The 13684-nt window shown below is 43.8% G+C and overlaps 1 protein-coding gene across 1 annotated transcript; it reads left to right on the forward strand.

The window, feature by feature from the left end:
• The first annotated feature begins 9928 nt into the window (after positions 1-9928).
• LOC116974163 (collagenase 3-like) lies at positions 9929-12828 on the forward strand. The gene is made up of 5 exons (XM_033022348.1): positions 9929-10139; positions 10233-10381; positions 10478-10606; positions 10730-10891; positions 12202-12828. Exons 1-5 carry the CDS (start codon positions 10063-10065, stop codon positions 12216-12218), a joined length of 534 nt encoding a protein of 177 aa, XP_032878239.1. The 5' UTR covers positions 9929-10062; the 3' UTR covers positions 12219-12828.
• Positions 12829-13684: the final 856 nt, after the last annotated feature.

Genomic DNA, 13684 nt, shown 5'->3' on the forward strand with positions numbered 1-13684 from the left:
ACGTACACTCCATTGAGGATAAATGGGGATCCTGTGGATAGGGTGAGCTGTTTTAAATATCTGGGAGTACACATCTCTGAGGATATGACATGGACATCACACGCCGCAGCACTCGTGAGTAAGGCAAGGCAGCGCCTTTACCACCTCAGGCTATTGAGGAAATTCAGAGTGTCTCCGAGGATGCTCGAGTGCTTCTACTCAGCGGCTGTGGAAGGCATCTTGTCCGGAAATATTACCATCTGGTTTGGGAATTGCTCTGCCCAGGACAAGAAGGCTCTGCAGAGAGTAGTGCGTTAGGCCGAACGCACTATGGGAACTTCACTCGCCCCCCTGCAGGAACTATACAACAGGAGGTGCAACTCCAGAGCAAATAAAATCATGGGAGACCCCTTCCACCCATGCAACGGACTGTTCCAGCTGCTATGGTCAGGCAAACGCCTCCGTTGCCATGCAGTGATAACGGAGAGGTTGAGAAGGAGTTTCTTCCCAGAGGCCATTCGGACTGTAAACTCCCATCTCACCAGCGACTAACTTTACTACGTTTTTCCTTCCAATATTTAACATGTAAAAGAATATGTGTGTGTTTATGATTGTGTTTATAGTTTGTTTGGTTGTTTGTTTGTTTGTCTTTTTGCACAAAGTCCGCGAGCATTGCCACTTTCATTTCACTGCAAATCTCGTATGTGTATGTGACGAATAAACTTGACTTGACTTGACTAGGGGACAGAACACGGGGTAAGTTATTTATTTTACATACAAACTTGCTTCTTAGGATGACTTTAATCAAAATTTCCTTGGCGTAAATATGATTTTGCCCCCATATGAACTGGCAGTGTTTTTCCTGCTGATATGGGTTTCAAATTCCCTGCAACTGCAACGTTCCAATCGATCGCGTTCCACAAAAACCCACTCGCAAGATTATTTAAAGGCCCATATATTTACGGGAATTAAACATTAAATTCCTTCCATTTGGCCTATAAATTCACGACAATGAGATTTAAAAATCATGTTATATTGTGAATTCTTGTGTGAATGTTATTTGGACACTTAGGCTATTTAAAAATGTTAACCTTTTCTTATGAAATGGATACATGTTTAGATCTAGTAACTGAATTTTGTAATTAGCTACAATTAGGTAACTAACTAATTATATGCTTTAATTTCAGGTCATCCAAGTAAGATTGTTTCATATTTGTTTCAGAATGCTTCAATCTATAATAACTGAATATTTCTTTCAGTTCTCTTAATTTTTAAGAAAGTTATAGGCTTTTGACTGTTCTCGATCACAGCTTTTGTGTTAAGTCAATGGAAAAGCAATAGGGAACAAGATGCTAATTTCCGAGTATGAAAATGGCCATAACCTTTTTAATACTGAAGATATGAAAGTGAATTAGGTGTCAAATTAAACTTCTTTTTATGCTTTATCTGATGGGATAAATTGCAGACTTGATTTTAAAAATCTCAAATTTTTGTAACATTGCTACACCAAGTGAGTTTCTCACCAGAATGATACCAATAGCTCATAAAACCTCAAATGTGGCACCAATTTTCAAGAAGGAAGAAATACAAAAGGTACTGTTGGTGACAGTGGAGTTTATAATCAATTGGAGAATTTTAGTGTAATAAGCGAGTTTGGTATTCCAACTGCACATGCCCAGGTCATAGGTCATTCGTGATAAGCATTCTTGGCAGCTGTGCTGCTGCGTTGTGTGCAAGCCTGCGTTTTGTCCGTGGTCGGGGTCGGGCCTGGGTCCCCGGCGTTGCAGGCGCTGTTGAGTTGCTGCTGGGTCGTCCCCATCCCCTCCCGGGTGTCCTGTCCACGTCCGGGGGCGGCTGGAGGTGTCCGAGTATGTCCTGGGTTGGCAGGGCACCAGTGGCTCCGGACTTGCAGCCGGAGCGGGGGGGGGGGGGGGGGGGGGGGGGCTGCGGTGGCTCAGCGAGTCAGGCAACATCTCTGGAGAAGGTCTCGACTCGAAACGTCACCCATTCCTTTTCTCCGGGGATGCTGCCTGACACGCTGTGTTGCTGCAGCGTTTTATGTGTGCCCCCGTTGATGGCTCCATGCTCGGCTTTCGCCAGCGCCACGGGGGTTGGCCGGCAGCCGCTGGGTGGGGCGGCGGTTTACGGCTGGTGGTCCCCGGTCTGTCGGGAAGTGGTTTCCTCGGGAGTTGGAGCGGGGTTGGGCTGCATTTGGCACTGGTTGTGGGCCTGGGGTCGCAGCTGCTCCGGGCCGGTATCCTCTCTGGCACTCTGACACTGATGGGACACTAGGGGGGGGGGGGGGGGGGGGGGGGGGTCCGCAGCGCATGCGGCGCCGGGGACCCGGCTTCAATCCTGGCTTTGGATGAGACGTGGGTCTGTGTGCGCGCAGCTGCCAAGAATCTCTCTCCGTCGGTCCAGTCTCCCCCCTGCCTCCCACTCACATCTGCCCCCTCTCTCTCACTGTTACACGCGTCTCTCCTGCTACCTGGCACCCCCGTTCCTCAGATTAAATATATTTTTACACATAAATTATGAATAAAGGTAAGAATTTATACAGTTTCTACAGCCAGCACATCGATTGCTTTTCTTTATCGCGAATGACCTTTGATAAATCCCATGATTCTTTGCTTTTTTCGGAATACCAAACTCGCTTATTAAACCAAGTCAACATTTTTTGAAAGGGATACCATGTGTGACAAATTTGCCAGAGTTCTCCAAGGGTGTAATAACCAGTCAATTGGGGAAACTGAAGTTGTTTAGCTTTAAAGATATCGCCACTGATATTGTGCATTAATAGTGGCCACGTGAAAAGTGTCACAGGGCTTTTGTAATATCGTTTTTTTCAAATTCAGTGCCCGATTTTGAACACAATCCCACAAAAATGTATGTTCAAACCAATCATTCATTTAAAAATGTTTAATTCTTTAAAAAGAGCCATGACTTGTGCGAACAGTCCGTGGCTGATAGCGTGTGGCTGCTGGCGTTATGTTTAAAGGCTGATAACCTTTAACATGGAAATGTATAATCATATTATAAAACAAGATAGCAAGCTCCAATTTGCATGATTTTCAATATTCAGTGAACCTACTTGTTAGTGAAAGCACTTTGGTAATTCTATGGTCAGGAGATCCAACAGTCAGATATCGACTGCAAGTGTTCATTGATTGTGGGACACATAGTGCTGACATTCCAGCTGCCAAGCTGGGGGACCTTTATGTCATTTGTTTTTTTCAAGGTACCTACTTGATGTCTGCTTGTCAGGAAAGAAACTTCCATAATCCCCATGTACAGATAGAGGAAGGTAAAGGTTAACTGGTCAGTACCTTATTGACTGGGGGCTGCCGAGCTTAACGCAGATGATAACTGACCAGTAGGAGACGGTGAGCCTTTTCACCATCAGCAGTAGCCCATGGCGACCATGATCTTGGTTTGACCATGATCATGAGGTTTGGCCTCAGTCAGTACAACAAATTTAATGAGGAGAATGTGGCCATCTCAAAGGAATCTGAGCACAAAGATCCAACAATAAACTTGTCACATAAAGAACAACCGAAGTGCAGGAAATCCAATAACCAGCTGATAAACATAGCATGCACGTGCTGTCAGGACACATCAATGAGCCAAACACATTGGAAGTCAACTGCTGAAGCTCGAATGAAAGAAGGTTATCATCAACCTCCTCTTATCCTGCCAAATTATATATTTTCACCTTGACTCCATCCTTTTACCTATGGTCGTCTTTTTCCCCGTACATCTGATGTCCTCCCCTATTCTAAAGCTCCTTATTTCATGGTCTCAGTCACTCCATCTTTGCCATGCAATCCCTCTACACCTCCACCCACATCAGCATTGTTGGAGGGGACCAACCAACTGCACTGTACCGACACACACATACGCCTGGCTAAACTAGTCCTCACATTAAACTTCTCTTTCAATTCTACTCACTTTCCCCATATCACAGACATCTTATTGGACCCTTCTTCAGACTTACCTTATTTGAAACATTAACTCTGCTTCATTTTTCACAGATGCTGCTTGGCCTGCAGAGTGCTGACAGCATTTTAGGTTTTAACTTTAGCTTTATAACATTTTGCTGCCTTCTTTGCCTACTTTGCACTAAACTCTGATTATTTGTGTATCCAGCCTCTGTTCATCCTACCATTGGTAGCCACGGAGAACAACTAAAATGGTCAGTGATTGCTGTCAGCTCCCAGGTGAGTGAGTGAGCCCACAAGCCTGGCTCCTACTCACTTTTCCCCCCTGGTGGCGAGAAACATCTTACTGCCATATTTCCACCTATATTTCCGAAGTTATTAATCGTCTAAATTTTTAAAACAGCTCGAAAATCACCAAATTTGCAAAAAAAATCCAAATAATGTCACAATGTACTCACAAGGCAGGACGGCCCAATCCAGGAAGGAGGGGCACTCCAGCGCTCCAACGGCAAATCCGAATGACATCACAATGCACTCGCAAGGCAGGTGATGCACGGAGTCGCTCAAGCTTTCTGCAGTGCCACACACACACCTACGTTCTTAGGTGGTAAAACCCGCCAACATCATTGCTGCTCACGGACAGAGAAAAGATACAAATGTTTTTCGTGACTGATTTGCGAAAGAGCAGCGTGCCGGCTGATTGATGTCAAATCCCGGCCCACGACTGCCCGGGCTGGAGGGTGAATGAGCGCTCTGAACCCGAGCACCAAGGGACACTCAGACACCTGTTGTAAGTGGCCGAAGGAGCGGATCCCTCTGGACAGCCTCCGCTCTACCCCCAGGGTCAACACTGTCCGGCCACTCGACACACAATGATACAAAACCCGGCAATGACCCCGTCAGCTGCAGCAGAGTTGGAGATAGTCTGGTCCCTCCGCCCACCCAGTCACTGACCCTCTGCTGCACCGGCACCAGACCCCGACCCCCACACTAGGGTGATTCACTCCCTCAACCCCCACCCCCACACGGGGTGATTCACCCCCCCCCCCCCCCCCAGACCCCGACCCCCACATTATTTCACTGTCTTGAGATCGGAGGGGGGAGAGGAGGTGGGGGGAGAGGAGAGAGGAAGAGGTGGAATATTGCATTGGGGAACCGGTTGTGTTGAGGGAACAGGTGAGTGACTCAATGTTGTGTTGGGGGAACGGGTTACGTTGGGAAAACAGGTGAGTGATGCAATATTGTGTTGGGAGAGCAGACCCAATGGGTCTGCACTTGGTCTAGTCACATTTAAAATTTCCGTGATTTGAAAGACAATACTTTGATAGTTAAATGTTAGGTATTTCTTAAGTCAAACAATTATTGTTATTATGATGTCATCTTAATGTTTAAAGTGACGAAATAATGTTAAACTCTTTATTTTACTTTTTTTGACACTGGGAAATATTGATGCAGATTTCAAAGGATGAGGGAATAGGGCAGTAGGGAATCGACTGTTTAGACTCCAAATGGTGTAAAATGCAATGAATGATTGTTTTCTGAAAAGTTCATCGCACAGGACAACATTTTACTTTCCTATAAATTCTGTAAATCTAAGTAAATGGTTTCTACGTGGTAATCTGCACTGGCACATTTTGCAATAAATATATATTTTTATACATATTTGAACTAACATAATACAAATGGGGATCTTGAAGCATCTCATCGTTAGTGTCTTGGAATCCAAAAATGAACTTTCTGTCCTGGCCGAGTTTTATTGGGTTGATCAGGTGTGTTATATTATTGTACAATGACCAATGTGCAGGATGTCAGCAATATTTTTCAGTTACTTGTGGTTTTGTCGCCAAGATCTCCATTATCTTGCTGCTGGATGCGTAATAAATTTGCATGTTAAATTTGATATTGAAATAATGTAACTTTAAAGCATGAGATGTGTGATGATTAACAGAGATTAGATACATGGAAGGAAGGCCTCGCTCACAGTATTAAATATATGGGAGCGACCTGATGCTCTTTGGTATCACAATTGCATCAACTATAAAATATTTTGAAAATAATTTGTTGCTAGGTAGGTTTAGGTACACATAGCAGAATTAGAATTGCCCCAATAGACATTGAGTAAATGTAGGAAAACTCAGGCACTGATATTTTTCCATCCATTTCAATATGGGGAAAAATATTGCAAACCATGCATCTGGGTCCACAGACGAGCCAAATATAAATTTAAAATGAAACAAAAGAAAAACACTGTGAATATTACAAACTTGAAATAAAGTCTAAATTTCCAGACATTTTCAGCAGGGCAGGTAGCACTTGTGGTGAAAAAGCCCTTCAGAACTTAAGAAAAATGGTTGGAACCAGGAAGCTTTGGCAACGTTACATATTTTACAGAATTACTGAAAGGGGAGTGGAGTGGGTAGAGCAAAGTAAACAGTTTGTTGGAGGCTGGGCAAAGCAAGGCAAGAGATGTATGGCAAATAGATTACAGTGGAAGGCAGAAGGCGGTGGTCCAGGTGGTAGAGGACACTGGAAAAATCCCAAAGTGTTTGGATGAGTTGGTTTCAAACAGCATGGAAGAAAATATGCCAATCATTATAATGAAGGACATGGTGTGTAAAAGAAAATGGAACTGAATGTAAACAGGTTAGCAACTCCTGATGGTTTGCACCAAGCATTTCAAAGTAGGCAACAGTTGATGCAGTGGAGCTATTAGCTGAAGCTGTTACACCAAGTAGCGATGTTACAATACTTACCTTCAGCAGCGCTGCAGTTCTGCCACTGGCCGTGTGCGCGATTTTTGGCGCCTTTGAGGGGGGGGGGGGGGGGAGGTGCTGGATTAAAATGCCGTATTCTCCTGCCTGTCCGAGATGGATTTCCTCGGCCTGGCAGCTGATGCAGAGAAATCGTTCTGACTTCCGTTCTCAAAAGTTTTTTTTAAAAATCGCGGGACAATTTAATCGCTGGAGTAAAATAAAAAAGTGACTTCTATCGCACTCAACGCCTACAATGGGACGGATCTCACGTAGGGGGACAAAACACGGGGTAAGTTGTTTATCTTACATATAAACTTGCTTCTTAGGATGACTAATCAAAATTTCCTTGGCGAAAATGTGATTTTACCCCCATATGAAGTGTTTTTCCTCCCGATATGGGGTTCAAATTCACAGCAACCGCAACGTTCCAATCGATCGCGTTCCACAAAAACCCTCTCGCAAGATGAGTTAAAAGCCCATTAACTTACAGGATTTAAACATTAAACATTAAATTCCTTCCATTTGGCCTATAAATTCATGACAAGGAGATTTAAAAATCATGTTATATTGTGAATTCTTGTGTCAATGTTATTTGGACACTTAGGCTATTTAAAAATGTTAACCTTTTCTTATGAAATGGATACATGTTTAGATCTAGTAATTGAATTTTGTAATTAGCTACAATTAGGTAACTAACTAATTATATGCTTTAATTTCAGGTCATGACGGGGTGCTGTGGTGGCTCAGCAAGTCAGGCAACATCTCTGGAGAAGGGTCTCAACTCGAAACCTCACCCATTCCTTTTCTCCGGGGATGCTGCCTGACACGCTGTGTTGCTGCAGCGTTTTGTGTGTGCCCCCGTTGATGGCTCCATGCTCGGCTTTCGCCAGCGCCAGGGGGGTTGGCCGGCAGCCGCTGGGTGGGGCGGCGATTTACGGCTGGTGGTCACTGGTCTGTCGGGAAGTGGTTTCCTCGGGAGTTGGAGCAGGTTTGGGCTGCAGTTGGCACTTCTTCTCCATGCTGGCTGTGGGCCTGGGGCCATCGCTGATCCGGGCCGGTGTCCTGTCGTAGGCTGAGTTGAGCTGGGTTGGCACTTCTTCTCCACGCTGGTTGTGGGCCTGGGGTCGCAGCTGCTCCGGGCTGGTGTCCCATTGGTCCGGGGTCGCCCCGGACCACTCTGGCACTCTGACACTGATGGGACACTCGAGGGAGGAGGGGGGTCCGCAGCGCATGCGGCGCCGGGGACCCGGCTTCTATCCTGGCTTTGGATGAGACGTGGGTCTGTGTGCACGCAGCTGCCAAGAATCTCTCTCCATCGGTCCAGTCTCCCCCCTGTCTCCCACTCACTTCTGCCCCCTCTCTCTCTCACTGTTACACCCAACCCTCCTGCTACCTGGCACCCCCGTTCCTCAGATTTATCGCGAATGACCTTTGACAAATCCCATGATTCCTTGCTTTTTTCGGAATACCAAACTCGCTTATTAAACCAAGTCAACATTTTTTGAAAGGCATACCATGTGTGACAAATTTGCCAGAGTTCTCCAAGGTATATTATAATGTTCTCCAAGGTATATTATAATATATATGTTGGATCTCCTGACCATAGAATTACAAAAGTGCTTTCACTAACAAGTAGGTTTACTGAATATTGAAAATCATGTAAATTGGAGCTTGTTATCTTGTGTTATAATATGATTATAAATTTCCATGTTAAAGGCTATCAGCCTTTAAACATAGCGCCACCAGTCACACGCTATCAGCCACGGACTGTTCGCACAAGACTCTTATTACAATAGTGAACATCCAATGGCAGCATATCCATGGTTTGCAACATTGTTTCCCGAGTATTGAAATACCATTAAAAATACCAGTGCCTGAGTTTTCTTCCATTTAGTCCATTTCTATTGGAGGAATTATACTTCTACTATATCTGCAATATCAAAACTAACGTGCAAATTTATAACGCCTCGAGCTGCAAGATTACAGAGATGTCGGCGATCAACCGAATAAAAGTCAGCCAGGACAGAACGACTCAGTTCATTTGAAGACTCCGAGATCCTGAAGATGAAGTGCTTCAAGATCCCCGTTGTTATTGTGTTACTTCATCTTGCGCTTAGTTTAAGTGCACCCGTCAACGATACGGAGCTATTTAGCGGAAACGACTCGGATCAAGACCAGGTATATTCAGTGATATATACAAAACCAATGTTTTTAGGAGGTACACAAAATTGCTGGGGAAACTCAGCGGGTGCAGCAGCATCTATGGAGCGAAGGAAATAGGCGACGTTTCGGGCCGAAACCCTTCTTCAGACTGATGGGGGGTGGGGTGGGGGAGAAAGAAGGAAAAGGGGAGGAGGAGGAGGAGCCCGAGGGCGGGCGGATGGGAGGGTGGGAGGAGACAGCTAGAGGGTTAAGGAAGGGGAGGAGACAGCAAGGGCTAGCAAAATTGGGAGAATTCAATGTTAATGCCATACGGAGGCAAGGTCCCCAGACGGAATATGAGGTGCTGTTCCTCCAATTTCCGCTGTTGCTCACTCTGGCAATGGAGGAGACCCAGGACAGAGAGGTCGGATTGGGAATGGGAGGGGGAGTTGAAGTGCTGAGCGACCGGGAGTTCAGGTAGGTTATTGCGGACTGAGCGGAGGTGTTCGGCGAAACGATCGCCCAACCTACGCTTGGTCTCCCCGATGTAAATCAGCTGACATCTAGAGCAGCGGGTGCAGTAGATGAGGTTGGAGGAGATACAGGTGAACCTTTGTCGCACCTGGAACGACTGTTTGGGTCCTTGAATGGAGTCGAGGGGGGAGGTGAAGGGACAGGTGTTGCATTTCTTGCGGTTGCAACGGAAAGTGCCCGGGGAGGGGGTGGTGCGGGAGGGAAGGGAAGAATTGACGAGGGAGTTGTGGAGGGAGCGGTCTTTGCGGAAGGCAGACATGGGGGGAGATGGGAAGATGTGGCGAGTGGTGGGGTCACGTTGGAGGTGGTGGAAATGGCGGAGGATTATGTGTTGTATTTATGTGTTGTATTTTAGGAACTGTGCATAAAACCAGTAATTAATTTCAAATATAAAACGGCTCAATGACAAAATGTAATTTTCTCCGGGCGTTAAAGGTACCGTGGTAAAGGTAACAATATGGTGGCACAGTGGCGGAGCGGTAGAGTTGCTGCCTTACAGCGCCAGAGACCCGGGTTCGATCCTGACCGCGGGTGCGGAGTATCTATGTATCTCGAAAGTCTGTATATGTATACATTAAAAACTGTACCTGTTGTAAATTGTCTTTCCTTCTTTCATCCAGAATTACATCAAACAAAACGGACCAGAATCCAAAACCGGGCTTCAGGAGCAAGAATTATGTGGTCTGAGTGTGAAGGACCGCGACACTCTGGAAGTGATGGAGGAAGCCCGTTGTGGGGTCCCAGATACGCGGGGGGCAGACACACGCTGGCCAGATACACACGTCACCTACAGGTACACGCATTCGCTGAGGCAATGGGAACACTGGTCTTTAAATAAATAACAGTTCAAAGTAACCCATGTGCTCGCTTCCTTCTTGTTTGACAGAATCGTGAATTACACGCCAGACCTGACAGAACAAGAGGTAGACGACACTATTGCCCGGGCCTTAAAACTCTGGAGCGATGTTAGTGCTCTGACCTTGGTCAAACTGATCGAAGGAGATGCTGATATCATGATATCGTTTGGGAAATGCGGTGAGTTCAGCAATTCGACAATTCCTGGGCCATTTGCCATAGAGGGCACGTTAGTATGTTTGTGACACTCACTGTTCCCATGTTCTCTATTCCCAGATCACGGGGACAAATACCCGTTCAATGGAACAGGTGGGGTTCTGGCTCATGCATTTTTTCCTGGCACATCCTCTCTAAATGGCGACACTCATTTTGATGAAGACGAAACATGGACCTTGACCAAAGACAGTACTAAAGTTCACTTATAATATGAACATTAAAAATGAAGCAGTTATGACATACAATATTTTGTAATGTCATTTAGTGTGAAATGTTAAAAGTTAAAACCAATTGTGTTACTCACTTTTACAGGATATAACCTTTTCCTTGTTGCGGTTCATGAATTTGGCCATTCACTGGGACTGACGCACTCAAATAGTTCATCTTCTATTATGAACGCATACTATCATTATGTCGATACCGATGGGTATAGCCTCCCAGAGGAGGATGCCAAACGAATCCAGGACTTGTATGGTACATTGAACATATTTTAAAAGTTTACTGTTCGTGTTCATTGGAAGCTTTCTGTGCTTCACTTATAGGGGAAGAGCATAAATAGGGGCTTCGAAAAGTCAAAATAGAGATTGAAATTAATTTCTTACAGGAGTTCACGGTGAACTCGGGTAGTTTTTATCATTAGCTGTGAAACTGCATATGGCTGCTTCAACCACAGAAAACTAGATTAAAAAAGCTTCCTTCCTTCCCTCAATGCGTGGACAACCCGCTTCTTCCAATTATTTGATCATTTGGCAGAAGCCCTGGACAATTTTCAGGACATATGTTCCCTTCCTGATAAAATGGTAACTTGGTCCTACTATCAGTCAGATTATTAATAATTTAACATTACAGATATTTCAGAGCCAGTTACAAAATCCCAAAGTTGCTCAGAATTCTGAACGAACCTTGTAAAATGCAGGTAGACAAAACAGCTGGAGAAAGCAGCGGGAGAGGCAGCATCTATGTAGCGAAGGAATAGGCGACGTTTCTGGTCGAGACCCTTCTTCAGGATGTTGTTGGGGGGTGCAAGAAAAAGAAAGGAAGAGGCGGTGACATTAGGCTGTGGGAGAGCTGGGAAGGTCTACCTGAAATTGGAGAAGTCAATGCTCATACCGCTGGGGTGTAAACTACCCAAGCAAAATATGAGGTGCTGTTCCTCCAATTTGCAGTGGGACTCACTCTGACCATGGAGGAGGCCCAGGATAGAAAGCTCGGATTCAGAATGGGAGGGGGAGTTGAAATGCTGAGCCACCGGGAGATCAGGTTGGTTATTGTGAACTGAGCGGAGGTGTTGGACGAAACGATCGCCAGTGCATCTGAAACACATTTCAAATCAACTCACCCTCATTGTGTTACGTATGTTGCTTCTTCGGCCAATGCTGCCGATTCAATTTGAGCAACATATATTTTTCTTTCACAATGTGCCAGTGTAGATTACCACTTAGATCGACAGAATGTAAAAGAACGTAAAATGTTGCCTTGTTTGATTAACTTTGCAGAATTTGTTGAATTTTATACCATTTGTCCTACCGCCCTTTTCCTTCATCCTTTGAAATGTGCAACCAAATTTCGTTTGAACCTCATGTGAGGTTCAAATGACAAATAAAAGGAATTGTATTGTATTGTATTGAAATGTGCATCAATATTTCCGAACGGCAAAAAGAACGGAGAGTTCAGCATTATTCTGTTGCTCTAATCATTGAGAATAACTCATTCAATTTAAGGTTAATATCTGCAGCTAATTTATCAACTACATGAATATTAACAATGTTGTTTCTGTATTTTAGGAGAAGACGTAAACTAATACAAAAGAACCACAGCAAAAACCGAACATTTGGATTAATGATATGTGTGTTGTCTTAAGAACTGCAAACATTTAACTATCAAAGCATTATAATTTCAAACCAGACAGATTTGATTATGTGTGATTGTTTTGTTAGGGAAAAGGGAACTAAAAGGTTTATAATCTCAAACATATTTTAAAAAATGGCTAATATCTTTCTGTGATGATTAATCTTGCATTCTGATATGAAATATATAAATCATAATTTTGGATTGAAACTGCATAACGTGCATGTCACTGCAGTATTAATATGCTAGATTTCCATCGTTTAAATAAAGTACTAATAATAAAGAGCTGCTTCATATATTTTGATAGTAATTCAATTGTTTGCAGAACTGTACCTAATGCTGTTTTCACAACCAGTGATTTGGTTCAAGATATGAATAGGGATTGCTATAATTACTGTGCTCCTAAACTGATAGATCTGAATCAGTTAAACATATTTCCTGTTCATACCTTTTACAACTTTATTATTGCTGAACAACTTAAAAATCTAATCCTATATCATTTGAAATTAAAACATGATTCTTGACATTGTGCCGAGAGACGAGAATTAAAAATCTTGCAGATATTTTATTGTGTCTTTGTTTTCACTCTTCTGCATCACACATCAGTTTACTTAAGGACTTTATTCAGATAATTATCCAGCCATGTTGATAATTTGGAGGGAAACAAAATGATTTCAGCAGATGTATGTCAGACACAAACTGAGCAAAAGTTTGTTAAAATTTTATATATTAATTAACATTCTCAAAAAACTTACATTACTTACAGGCAGATAGGAGTTGACCTTGACATCATGTAAGGCACAGACATTGTGGGCAGAAGGGCCTGTTCTTGTACTGCACTGTTCGATATTCAATGAATGAGGAGTTAATATTGATCAGGACAGACGACACACCTCAACTACTGTTCTTATACATAATGACATGCAATCCACTACATCTAAGTTTGAAAAGATGCAGGGAGTACAAAGATTTCACCTACAAGAGTGTAATAACAGCCTAAATTTGTGAGCTCAAAGTGGAACTGGAGCCCTGTGACCCGGAAGTGAGAGTGCATCCTGACAAAGTGACTTTGAGCAATCGTAGAAACAAATTGCTTTGGCTGTGGATAATGAGAGTCACCTTTCAAATTTGCAGAACATTATTTAACGCAAAAATTTACAATCGCATCATATAACACAAGCTCCAATCGACACAATTTTAAATGATTAGTAAACATCCTTGAAAGCTCTTTTGCAATGTCTTTGGGCCAGGAGCTCCAAGATTCAGATCCAGTGTCAATGAATGAACCAATATATTTCCAAGTCAGGTAATTGTGAGAGACCTGAAGGTGGTGGTGGTGGTGGTCACACTCACATTCACCTGTTACTCTTCTTTTACCTGATGAAAGTGGATAGGACCCATGTGAGAAATGATGATTAA

This window comes from Amblyraja radiata, chromosome 6 (genome assembly GCF_010909765.2).
Source record: "Amblyraja radiata isolate CabotCenter1 chromosome 6, sAmbRad1.1.pri, whole genome shotgun sequence".
NCBI classification, from domain to species: Eukaryota; Metazoa; Chordata; class Chondrichthyes; order Rajiformes; family Rajidae; genus Amblyraja; species Amblyraja radiata.

Excerpts from the sequence above, each read along its gene's own strand:
- LOC116974163 (XM_033022348.1), top strand. The coding sequence starts at position 10,063 with ATGGAGGAAGCCCGTTGTGGGGTCCCAGATACGCGGGGGGCAGACACA. Across the intron at positions 10,382-10,477 it reads GATATCGTTTGGGAAATGCG|ATCACGGGGACAAATACCCG; the intron begins GTGAGTTCAGCA and ends CTCTATTCCCAG. Across the intron at positions 10,607-10,729 it reads ATGGACCTTGACCAAAGACA|GATATAACCTTTTCCTTGTT; the intron begins GTACTAAAGTTC and ends TCACTTTTACAG.